Here is a 12,639-nt window from a genome sequence, read left to right as displayed (position 1 = left end):
AGAGCACCACTCACCCTCCTTCTTGGCAATCGACACGCTTTGTGCCACACTTGCAAGGTATTTGTCTGCTTACGCTCTCCCCTCTGTGAGGGGTTTTTTTCCCTGCTGTGTCCTCAGCTCATGGCCCTGTGTCCTGCTCATGGTCACAGCTGACACATGTGAGGGGACGACCAGCACATCCCCGTGAGTCCCGCCCCCACTCCCTTTCCTGATTCCGGACTCCCCTGGAAACGTGGCTTCTTACTTCTTTATTTGCGGGGATAAAACATGCAAGTTGGTTATTACCTTTGAGAAGTATGAAGTTGGTATTATTTGAAAATTAATATCGTTCAGGTACAGCCTCTTCTGCTCAGCACTTCCACTTCCACGAATCCACGTGCAAGCCACACAGCTGTCAGTCGTGGCATTGGTTACACTGGCACCCCTCCCCCAAACGGAAACCACCTAAATGCCCAAGAACAGGGGATGTTTAAACGAGGGTGTGTCGTACAATGGAATACTAAGCAGACATTCAAAATTACATTGCAGAAAAACGGCAGGAAATACACCCAGGATATAGTAAGGAAAAACATGAGTCCCGTTGTGGTACGTGGATGTGACTGTAGCTCTGTCCCCAGTCCCGCACGTGTTCGTGGGAAGGGCCGGGAGCATCCCAAAGGCGGCTGGCAACGCTGGCTGCACGCAACGTGAATGTACCTGATGCCAGTGAACCGCACGCTTAAAAATAGTTACAGTGGTCAGTTTTCTGTTCTGTATGTTTGGCCAGATTTTGAGAAAAATGCAGAGGGTCTAGTGCAGAAGTATGAATAGTGTCACTGGGTGGAGGGATTCCAGGGTTCAAGTCTTCAGTCTCCATTCAGTGAGGATATGCCTCTAATTGCTAAAGAAATGCGACTGTCTGTTTGTTAAGGACAGGCGGGCACCGGGGTGCACGGAGGCACACAGGCCTGCCCTGGTCCCCCGGGGCCCGTCGAGAGCCCCTGTGAGCGTCCCACCCAGCTGTGCCCCGTGGGTCTGCGCCGCAGCCTTTGCCTGTCGACCTCGGTGCTGGCTGTCCTATTTTACCACTATTGACCCTGAAGGCCATCGAGGAGGGCACGCTGGAGGAGATCGAAGAGGAGGTCCGGCAGAAGAAATCCTCTCGGAAGCGCAAGCGGGACGGCGACGCCGGCTCCTCCACCCCGACCACCAGCACCCGCAGCCGCGACAAGGACGATGACAGCAAGAAGCAGAAGAAGCGCGGGCGGCCACCCGCCGAGAAGCTCTCCCCCAACCCTCCCAACCTCACCAAGAAGATGAAGAAGATCGTGGATGCCGTGATCAAGTACAAGGACAGGTAAGTCGGGGAGCATGGCAGGCGGGCGTTGGGGGTCCTCGGAGGCGCCCCCAGCCGGTCGTCGGGTCAGTCCCTCCACGAGCACTGGCTGCCTGTCCTTGTCCCGGGACCCTGCCCTCCTGAAACATACTGTCTGCAAGAGGGAAGCGCACAGTGTCAGCTGTGGTGACAGGAAGAGAGAGCGTGGTGGGGAGGTAGAGACAGGGTGCTCTTTTCAGGGAAGGTGACATTTGAGGGCAGCCCTGAGGAAGGGAGGTCTGGGATGAGTGCTCCAACAGAGGCGAGAGCCGGTGGAGAGGCCTCAAGAGGCAAGGGGTGAGCGAGGTGGAGAGGCAGGGGTCTGTGCTGTGATGGGCGCCGATCGCACAGATGGCGGACGGTGGCGAGGAGGCCCGCGGGGCGAGAGCACAGAACAGGCAGCTTTCTTTCTCTAGACTTTCCACCGTCTCCCCACACTTGTGTGACCAGCAAGCCTGGTTTTCGTTCTGGCCCCCTTGGTCTGGGCCGTCACGGGTGGGCCGCACGTTGAGAAGACAGACCGGGTTCCACTCGAGGAACACACACACACCAGATTCGAGACTGCGGCGGATCCATTTGTGGATCACAAGTACCATATAAATAGCAAAATAACGTCCTCCCAGGCCCTTCAAGGGAACAGGTGCACATTCTGCCAGCTCAAGGCAGGTCGTGTGGACTGACAAGAGGTGGCTACGGGTGCGAGGCCTGCGCCTTGCTCAGGACTCAGGTTGTTCTGATCCCCTTTCTGGTCCATACCGGCCAGTACGGCTGTTCCAGTAACGGGAAGGTTGTCCAGCTTGACTTTATAGTAACACTTGGCACTCAGTCATTAAGCAAAGTAAGGATAAGCTGTAATCTGTAGGAGGGAAAAGTGTCAGGGTGTAAGCTGTCAGCATATCATTTGGAGAGGCTCTTACCAAGTGTGAAATTTTGGGGGGTGATGATTATAATACCCAAACAAAAGATACAAATTGCCTTTCAAAAAAGAATCTTTTAGGGGCTCCTGGGTGGCTCTGTCAGTTAAGCGTCCGACTCTTGATTTTGGCTCAGGTCATGATGTCCCATTTCGTGCGCTCAAGGTCCGCATTGGGCTTTGCACTGTCAGCGTGGAGCCTGCTTGAGATTCTCTCTCTCCCTCTCTCACTGCCCCTCTCCTGCTGGTGTGCACACACATGCTCTCCCTTAAAGTAAGTAAGATAAACTTTAAATAAATAATAAAAATAAAAAAGAATCCTTTATTATTAAGAGGAACAAATTGCTGAGAAAGGCCTATTGAAGTTCAGCCACTCATTCTCAAAACATAGCTGCGGTATTGAGAAGAAAATGCTGAGCTAATTTGCAGACTTCACGTTTGAGGCAAATGCCACACAAAAAACGTAGAAGACTCACAATTATTTAAAATACAGAATATGCAGGGGTCACCTGGACTCATTTGGTTGAGTGTCCACCTCTTGATTTCGGCTCGGGTCATGATCCCAGGGTCGTGGGATCCAGCCCCACGATAAAACACGGAGTGTGCAAAAATCCAGTGAAAATTATAGACCCCGGTGTTTTCTTCCCAATGATCTTCTTGGGAGGGAGTCTTAAAATTGTCAAAATGAAGAAGACCCTTGAAGGTTAGGGGGCAAGGATGTACTTCTGAAAAAGTCCTGCTGATCTTTTGGATATCCAAATGGAGAAGATGAACTTTGACCCTGCCCCACACTTTACCCGTATGTTAACTTGAAATGGATACCAGACGTAAATGTGAAAGGTAAAACAGTTCTCGAGGAAGGCGCAGATGAACATCTTCCTGGCCTCGACGTAGGCGTAGACTTCCTGAACGGACACAGGCACTGCTGTCCGTAGGAGACTCATAAATTCGGCTTCACTGAAATTAAGAACATTGGTTCATCCGAGGACGCCCTCACAAAGTCAGTGGATGCTCCCGCAGGCTGAAATCTTAAAATGGGCAAAAGTCGCAGACGGACTCCTGGAAGAAGACATCCCAATGACCCGTCAGCGTGTGAAAAGGTGGTCGGGATCAGTGCACAATGTCAACGTAGCACCCGGAAAAACCAGAGGCGCTTCTTTCTGTAGGCTTACCGGAATGGCCAGAACTGCGTCAAGAGCTGGCAAGGACGTGGAGCAGTTGTACCTCACGTGCCGCTTACGGGGGTGGTCGGCGCTTTGGCCGTAAACCTTCTCACCCAGAGATCGTTGAGCCACGCGTGTCACCAAAAGACACATACAAGCACGTGTGCGTAGCAGCCTGGATCGTGACCGCCTCAAACAAAACAGCCTGGTGTCCATCCGTAGGAAAATTATCTCAGTGGTGGCCTAATCAAAGAGCAGAATTCCAAAAACCACCGGACAGACAGTCTGACACTCCCTGGGAGAATCTTCTAGTCATTTTGTTTGAGTGAAAGAAGCCAGACACCGGTACCTACTGTATGCTTCCAGTTATGGGACGTTCAGAAGCTGACCCATGGTGATGGGTATCGAACAGTGGTTACATCAAGACGTGAAAACGTTACGCATTCAAGATAGGTGCGCTTTCCTGTATTGTGTCACGCCTCGGTTTAAAAGAAAAAAAAAAGATACTTGGAAGCGGCCAAAAACGTGTCCCTTTTTTTAGTCATCCTGTGACCTTCTGAGCATCATTCTTCGTTGTGTGTCATGTGAGAAAAGAGGAAGTGGTTCCCCCGGCTGCTGCAAACAGTTGTCTTTCCACATCTGCAAGAGTGTTTCTTGCACGCGCAAGATTGAGTGATTAGTCAGCCATTACACTAAACCTGGCCCTGAGGGCTCAGAGATCCCTTGTTGAGACTGTTCTCTTGTAGGCGGCTGAGATCCTGCTGGGGACTCCGGGATCCAGTGTGATGAAAGGCCCCAGCTCTGGAATCCCAGAGCTGCGCTCCCAGTCGACCTGATACCCGCGTGGCAGGGCGCCCCAGTGGAGGCCTTGGTGCGGGGTTCACATTTAACCCTGCGTCTTCCCGCAGCAGATGGCGTCACAGGACTGGGAAGAGACGTGGCGGAGTTGCGAGTGAAACGGTGCACATGGTGGGTAAAGGAATCCTCCCCGTGCTGACATTGAGAAACCTTTCGTTCGCAATTGGAGCACGTCCATCCGCCTGCTGCTTTGCTGTGGTCACACAGAAGATCAAGCAGGGCACGTAGACTCGGGAAAATAGTCTCATTTTCCTGCTGAAAGAGTTCCCTCATCGCAAATACTTTCAAAGATGATGTTTGGGTAAAAGGCTGACCTGTTTAATGGATGTTTTTGATGTTCATTAACACAGAGTTTGAAACCCTGGGGAAAACAACAGTATGGTTCCCCCCTGTTGAGACAACTGGGTGAGAAGTGAGACCACCCTCACCCCGGACACCAGCCGCAGAGCTCAGGGATCCAGGACCACCCTGAGGCTGGCCAACTCTCTAGGCGGACCCTGAACTCTCAAAGCTGTTAAACTCACGGTTTCAGTTTGTTACAGTGAAAGGACAAAGATTGACATGGGGCCAGAGTCCCAGAGAGTTCTGTGTGCAGGCTTTCCAGCCACCCTCTCCCCCGAGAGTGGCTGACAGCAGACTTCTCCTGGCGGCATTAGGAGACAAGACACGCAGGGCGCTGCCAGCCAAGGAACCCTTAACGTCTAGAGTTTTTATTGGAACTTGTTCACAGAGACACGACTGACCACCCATGTGACTGGCCTCAGGCTCCAGGCCCTCTGTGGTTTGAGCTGACACCACACGACCCATCGCCACTACCCTAAATTGCATTCTTAGACTCTCTGGGCCCGAGGACCCCAGGTAAACAAAGGCAGCCCATCAGGCAGGACATTTCAAGGGCTGAGAGTTCACCTCCCAGGAGCCTAGTGCAAAAACCAGGCCTCTCTTCGGACCAGGTGAAATTCTTAGGGCATGCTTGTTAGGCACCTGGAAGGTTCTGAGGGACCAGCTACTGTGCCACACCAAAGAGGACGAGAATGGAATAAATTTGGAAGTAGCCTAACACACGCTTTCTTGTCTCAGACTGCCAACATAACTCCTTTCCAGAAGGGACCATGAAAGATTTGTGTTAAAAATTATTTTTTTATTTTTTTATTTTTTTTACTTTCCAGAACTTTTTAATTAGCTAAATTCTATACTTGAGTTAAACACGAAGCCTGAGGACAGAACGAATCATTAACAGCTTGGCTCCTCCCGGACACCACAGAATAATTACAGGACGTTGTCAGCCTTTGGGTTTGCCGTGTCCCGAGTCTGCCTCGGCGGGCAGGAGGCCCTGGTGCTGCGGTCCCCCCCCCCCCCCCCAGCGCCTGTGGGAGCCGGGGCCGCGTCTCCACGCAGCCATGTCACGGCAGCGGTTCCTCTGCACCTCTGCTGCTGTGTGTGAGCAGGGTCGCCCTTCTGTTTGTTGGCGTCACTCCAGATGTTGCTTTTGATTACGTACTTCCAGATCTCCCCCAGATGTATTTAAACACCAGTGTAATCACATTTGACATTACCTTTGTGCTTCTGCCCTCATCTACCAAAGGTAACCTCCTGATCGAGAAACTTTCAGTCCCTTTGCACCTGTTCCCACTGGGGCTGCCACACCCATCCCTCCCAAGGCCCCTGTGTCCAGTGTGGCCTGAAGAGGTGTGCCACAGAAGCAGAGCCTGAAGATACATAGGGGCCTGCACCTCTTCCGGGGGAAGAGGAAGAAAAGAGTGTCCTAGGCAAAGGGGACAGGGGACAGCATACGCAGGGGTCCTGAGGCCAAGGGCATGGGCATCCTATGTCCAGAGGAAGCCAAGGAAGGCAAGGGAGCTATAATGGGCCACTCCCATGTTCAGGACCCCACAGGGTCCCTTCTCCTTGGTGCTTGGAAATCTCAAACTGCATCAGGGAACCCTGTAATGAACAGCCAGAATTGGAACCAGAATTAAGAAAGTAAGTTGGAGGGGCACCCGCGTGGCTCAGTCTGTTGAGCGTCCAACTTCAGCTCAGGTCATGATCTCATGGTTTGTGAGTTTGAGCCCTGAGTCAGGCTCACTGCTGTCAGCACAGGACCTGCTTCAGATCCTCTATCCCATCTCTCTCTCTACCTCCTCACCTGTGCTGTCTCTCTCAAAAATAAACAAACGTTAAAAAAAGAAAGAAAGAAAGTTGGAGGTAGGGGTTTTCGCTCTAAAATCCAAACATGCAGGGGCACCTGGGTGGCTCAGTTTGTTGAGCGTTCGACTTCGGCTCAGGTCATGATCTCGCGGTTTTGCGAGTTTGAGCCCCTCATCAGGCTCCGTGCTGACAGTTCAGAGTCTGGAGCCTGCTTCAGATTCTGTGTCTCTCTCTCTTTCTGCCCCCCTCCCCAGTCACGCTGTCTCTTTCTCTCAGAAATAATAAAAACATTAAAAAATGTTTGCAAAAAATAAGATCAAATAAGAACAGATGAGTTAGGCACAGGTTCCCGGTCAGGTTGGGACCTTGTCGTGGGGCTCTGTGTGCTGCCAGTTGATGTCTCCATCCCTTAATCCTTCAGAGAGCATCAGCAGAAGCAAGCCAGGGTATCTGGGCACTGTCTCCAAATGCCGGTCAGCAGGTGTGTGCTCTGGAGTGTGTACTTGGTGCCTCGGGGGAGGTTTTAGAGAACTGCATCTGCCGGAAGGAGCCATTTAAGCAGGCAGGCTCCAGAGGACCCTCAGAACCTGTGCTCCCCACGGGGGTTTTGAGATTGACCTTTACCAGCGATAGGGCAGAGCCACAGCTGCTGTAAAGATCACATGCCCAGCAGCGGAGGTGTCAGCGCCAGGTTTCCTGAACTTGACCGTACTGATGTCACAGAAGAGAACATCTTTGTTCTTAGGAGATCCTTGCAAGTTACTCACGATGGCTCAGAAAGATGGTGCATGTGTAGAGGCTCCCCCGGCTGAACCTCCCATGGCTGAACCCCGCTGAGCAGCCCCTCTGGGCCCCCTTCCTCCTCTACCCTGCCAAGAGGCAGCAACCCTAAACGGGCCAGAGGGCTTGAAGGTCACAGAGATCTGGGTTCCTCCTCCATGTCCACGTCTCCATTTCCGAGTCCGCAGCACAGAAGGAGAATCCCCTCAATGGGATTATAGAGACCCCGAGTGAGACGTCGCGGGCCAGGCATGCTGCCCGTAGACCAGCCCCGGATCCATGTCAATGGTGAAGCAGCCTCAGCCTGGGCCTGGCAGCCACTGCCCAAAACCTGCAGTCACGTTCCCCGTGCCCTCGCAGGAGCCCTGCACCTCCCTGATTAGAATCAAAGAGAAGATGGCTTTCGGAGTTGAAAGGTTTGTGCCTTTGATTTGCAAGAAAAATGGGCAGTGTAACAAGCCCCAGGGAAGGTTGTCCCCCCCCCCCCCGAAGTGTCCCCCCAGGAGAGGTAACTGCAGGTGGCAGCAAGCCCCTCAGGATAGTCCCCTTGTGGCAGAAGAGAGGGTAGCAGACAGCCCTTTGTCTGGAGTCCAAGCTCAGAATGGGTGTGCTCCAGGAGAAGCCAGCCCTCTGCCCGTGGGTCCAAGTCTGGGGTCGGCACTTCTATCTGGCCCCCAGCCCAGAGCCTGTCGTGAGAAACGCTGAGGTGAGATGTCTTCCGAAAAGTACTGATCCCCATCCTCAGGGCCCCGGCCAGGCTGCGGGCCCAGTGGGGGCTCTAAGCCACGGGAGGATTAGCCCAGGCAGCCTTGCCACGTTGTGCTGAGTCTGCCCCGTGCAGTTGCACCTGCCCCATTTGTCATCCTGCCAATTCCATCTGAGGCTTCACTCCCTGCTAGTGAGTGGTCAGAAATGGAGCACACCAAAGAAAAGACAACAGCGCAGCTGTCTTAGAAGGGTCTTAAAACTAGAATTACAGGGGCGCCTGGGTGGCTCAATCGGTTAAACGTCTGACTCTTGATGTCAGCTCCGACCATGATCTCTCAACAGTGAGATCAAGCCCCAAGTCAGGCTCTGTGCTGAGCACGGAGTCTGCTCGGAATTCTCTCTCTCTCTGTCTCTGTCCCTGCGTGGCTCACGTGTGTGCACGCATACATCTGTCTCTCTCTCTCTCTCTCTCTGAAAATAAACTTAAAAAAAAAAAAAAAAGAGAGGCGCCTGGGTGGCTCAGTTGGTTAAGCGTCTGACTCTTCGTATTGGCTCAGGTCATGATCTTAGTTTGTGGGATCGAGCCCCACGTCAGGCTCCACTCTGACAGTGTGGAGCCTGCTTGGGATCCTCTCTCTCCCTCCCCACCCCTCCCCCACGTGCGCACACACCACTCTCTCTCAGCACAAATAAACATTAAAATATTAAAAAAAACAAACAAAACTAGAATTACGTATAAGCTCAAAAAAGGACAGGTACACTGGACTCCAGAAATAAGTAGATCGGGGTGAACCAGTCCCACCCTCTGCTTTCCTCAGAATCCCGTGTCAGATCCTTCTTTCTTTTTTTTCTTTTTTCTTTTTTTTTTTTTTTAAGTTTATCAGAGCAAGCTGAGGAAGAGCAGAGAGAGGGAGCGAGGGAGAATCCCAGGAAGGCTCCACACTGTCAGTATGGAGCCTGATGTGGGGCCTGTGTGAGATCCTTCTAAAGAGCTCATGCATTTCAGCAATGTGCTCCTTCTCTATGCAGGGAAAATAATAAAGAAATGGTCTTGGGGAGCCTGGGTGGCTCAGTCGGTTAAGCAGCTGACTTCAGCTCAGGTCACAGTCTCGCAGTTTATGAGTCTGAGCCCCGCATCCAGCTCCTTGCAGACAGCTCAGAGCCTGGAGCCCATTCTGTGTCCTCCCCTGCTTGCGCTCTGTCTCTCTCTGTCTCTGAAAAATGAATAAGTGTTAAAAAAAAAAAAAAAATTAAAAACATGAGATACAGGTTTCGTCGAACTATATTGAGACGTGTGCCTCCAGGTATGTCGTTGGCTCATTTGAAACTGTGAGCTCGTCAGACACTTAATCAGCATCATAACCTACAGCCAGTCTTGGCCTTGGCACGTGCACCCTGAAGTAAAGCTTCCCCCGGTTCTGGCTACTGGGAGAGTGCGGAGGGCACAGGACCGATGGCCTGTAGACCATTGTTCTCAGTGGACTCGTTGCTGAACATCATTTCCTTTCGTTGGTGCTGGAATCAGAATCACTTGTGTGCCACGCGGCCCTAAGACCCAACGCTGAGATTACCCTTTCGGGGGGTACATGTGGCAGGTGGAGGCTCTTCATAAATTTTTGTAGTGTGGCAACAGACCGAACCTAGAAAGCGACTCTACTGATCAAGTAAGTGAATACGTTCAAATCATTCCACTTTCAAATTTTGTTTATGGAATACCTTTTTTCCCCTTAATGTTTATTTATTTATTTTGAAAGACCGAATTCCATGCAGGCTTCTCCACCCCATGCAGGCTCAACACAGAGCCCAATATGGGGCTCAGTCTGAAGAACCGTGAGATACGACCTGAGCCAAAACCAAAAGTCAGACGTTTGACCGACTGAGTCACCCAGGCATCCCTGTGGAATACCTTCTGAATTGTCTACAATTCAGAATACCCATGAATTGTCAACAGCTATAAATCAGTTCTGATTTTTTTTTTAATTAAAAAAAAACTTTTTAAGGTGTATATATTGTGAGAGAAAGAACACTCACGAGCTGGGAAGGGGCAGAGAGAGAGAGAATCCCAAGCAGTCCCCGAGCTGTCTGTGCAGAGCCCAACGTGGGGCTCGAACTCATGAACTGGGAGACCATGGCCTGAGCCAGAAGCAAGAGTCGGACGCTCAAACAACAGTCACCCAGATGCCCCTGCAGCTAAATCAGTTTTGAAACACCTGAGCTCCTCTTATCCAGGACCTTGTAGGCTCGGTTAACTGATGGAGGGTCCAAGGAGAACATGGTCCCGGGGCTTAAAGATGTCGGAAAATGGTCTGAACTCGACTCTGGGAAGGCAAGCAGGGCTGAGGGACAGAGAGGGAGTACTTCCTGGCAGATCAGGACCACTTCTATACGGGACTAGAAGGATCTACCTTGGGTACCACCTTTGGTTGATTGCTTGTGAAGTCTGGCCCACCAGCTGTATGTGTATCACCTGTGAATTAGGAATGCTATTTTTAGATGATTTGGGAAATTTCAAAAAAGAATATTATTCCATGACATATAATTCTATGAAATTCAAATTTCATTGTTCGTAACAGAAGTGGTGGTGGAACACAGCCAAAGCTCACTGTTCTGCGTGTTGTCTGTGTCCACTTTCATGCGACAGTGGCAGGAACTGAGTAGTTGTGACAGAGACGGCATGGCCCACAAAACCTAAAAGACTTATACCCAGTGGGTGGGTTGCAGAAAAAGTTTGCTGACCCATGATTTCGAGCAGCGTATGGGAAAGGGTGGGAGAAGTCCCCGACTTAGTCCGGGGGTGGGGGTGTGTGCCCAAGCCCTGCCTGCCACCAGCTCTCAAAGCCTCTCTGGTGTTTCAGTCTGTTAGGGATATGGATGGATGATGTCTTTGATGCAGAGAGGTCGCGGTTCTATCCTTTTGGGGGGCAGTGGGGTTCCCGGTAGTTGGTGCCAGTCTTTTCCGGAACAGGGCGGTATATAGATGACCGTGCAGTGTTGGGGCGATGAAACACTCTTATTCCGAGCTGACCTTCGTCATAGCCGAGTTTGAACCCTGCTCCTTGGCCCTGAGGCTTTCACCCCAGTCTGTTTCTTTCATTCGGCTAACGTTGAGTTCCTGCTGTGTACCAGGCTTCGTTCCAGGTGCCAGAGATAGAGCAGCAAATAAAACGGCGAGGTCACTGCCCTCATGGCCCGTGTTCTAGTTCAGTGAGGACACAGACACACAGGATCTGGTAGGGTGGAATGACCACTGCTCCGGGTGACTGGCTTCATCTCTAATTCTGTAAAAGGGTTGAATTGTCCGGCACGCCTGGGCGGCTCAGTCGGTTAAGCGTCTGACTCTTGGTTCGGCTCAGGTCATGATCTTGCAGTTCTGAGTTCGAGCCACACATCGGGCTCTGTGTTGACAGTGCAGAGCCTGCTTGGGATTCTCTCTCTCCCCCTCTCTCTGCCCCTCCCCTGCTCAATCTCTCTGTCTCTCTCAAAATAAATAAACTTTAAAAAAAAAAAAACAAAGAAGGAAAGAAAGAAAAACATTGAATTGTCAGCGTTTCTCGAAGAAGACGCAATACCTGTGTGACAGGGCAAGAGAAACACCAAGTGCAAAAGGAAGTATTGGTAAGTCGGAATTTGATTGAAAGTTAGGTCCATTCACCAAAAGACACCATCAAGAGAATAAGAAGACACGCCACAGACTGGGAAAGGTGTTTGCGGTGAACCTGTCCAGCAAAGGCCGCTCTGGGGGAGGAGAAAGACGTGAACAGGCAGTGCCGGAGAGAGGTTGCCGGTGACCATTCCACCCATGAAAGGGTGCCTGGCCTAACTGCCCATCAAGGGACCGTGAGTTAAAACCACAGGGAGATACCGGTTCACAGCCGGGTTGTAGAAGAGCCACGCCGAGGAGGGCTGACCGTGAGCGCGGCAGACAGGATGAGAACAGCCCATCTGCTGCCGAAAAAGGGAGCGGGGGTCCCGTCCCCCAACCCGTATCTGCTGAAGCTGAACGCCCCCTACCCTGCTGTCAGGCACTTCCGGCTCCAGGCGTATTCCCCAAAGAAGTGCAAGGCAGACACTCAGGTGTGAGTGTCTGCAGCCACCTGCTTCATGATGCCCGGAACCGCCACCGCCCAGGTCCCGGCCAGCAGCACATAGACAGGCAGACCGTGTGGCACGTGCCAGAGGGACAAATCTGACAGCGATGAGGGAGGCGGCCAGAACTGGGAGCTTACCATGCGTGATCCCGTAACAGCAAGTTCAAGAAGAGGTTAAGCCCACCCAGGTCCCAAGGGTCTGGCATCCTGGCACACCTGAAGATCTGTGCCTCTGTCTTACGTCTCCATCATTCTTTTCCTTCTTTTTTTTTTTTTTTTTCAACATTTATTTTTTTTGGGACAGAGAGAGACAGAGCATGAACAGGGGAGGGGCAGAGAGAGAGGGAGACACAGAATCGGAAACAGGCTCCAGGCTCTGAGCCATCAGCCCAGAGCCCGACGCGGGGCTCGAACTCACAGACCGTGAGATCATGACCTGGCTGAAGTCGGACGCTTAACCGACTGCGCCACCCAGGCGCCCCCCCCCTTTTTTTTTTTTAAGTTTATTTTGGGAGGGAGAGTGGGGGAGGGGTGGAGAGAGAGAATCCAAGCAGGCTCCGCGCTGCCAGCACAGAGCCCCCTGCAGGATTCGAACCCACGAACTGCGAGATCATGACCCAAGCTGAA

General features: G+C 51.9%; 1 protein-coding gene across 5 annotated transcripts in view; it reads left to right on the top strand.

The window, feature by feature from the left end:
* The window catches only part of SMARCA4 (SWI/SNF related BAF chromatin remodeling complex subunit ATPase 4), a 92,151-nt gene that overhangs the window by 72,433 nt on the left and 7,079 nt on the right, over positions 1 to 12,639 (top strand). For all 5 annotated transcript variants that reach the window (XM_086699064.1, XM_086699067.1, XM_086699066.1 and 2 more), the window contains one exon: positions 1,083 to 1,336. In XM_086699064.1, the coding sequence (XP_086555190.1) occupies positions 1,083 to 1,336 (254 nt within the window). The remainder of the gene's footprint in view (positions 1 to 1,082; positions 1,337 to 12,639) is intronic.

The sequence above is a fragment of the Puma concolor genome, chromosome A2, assembly GCF_028749965.1.
Source record: "Puma concolor isolate L17-30 chromosome A2, mPumCon1.1.hap2, whole genome shotgun sequence".
NCBI lineage: Eukaryota > Metazoa > Chordata > Mammalia > Carnivora > Felidae > Puma > Puma concolor.
This window is presented reverse-complemented; position numbering and strand designations above follow the sequence as displayed.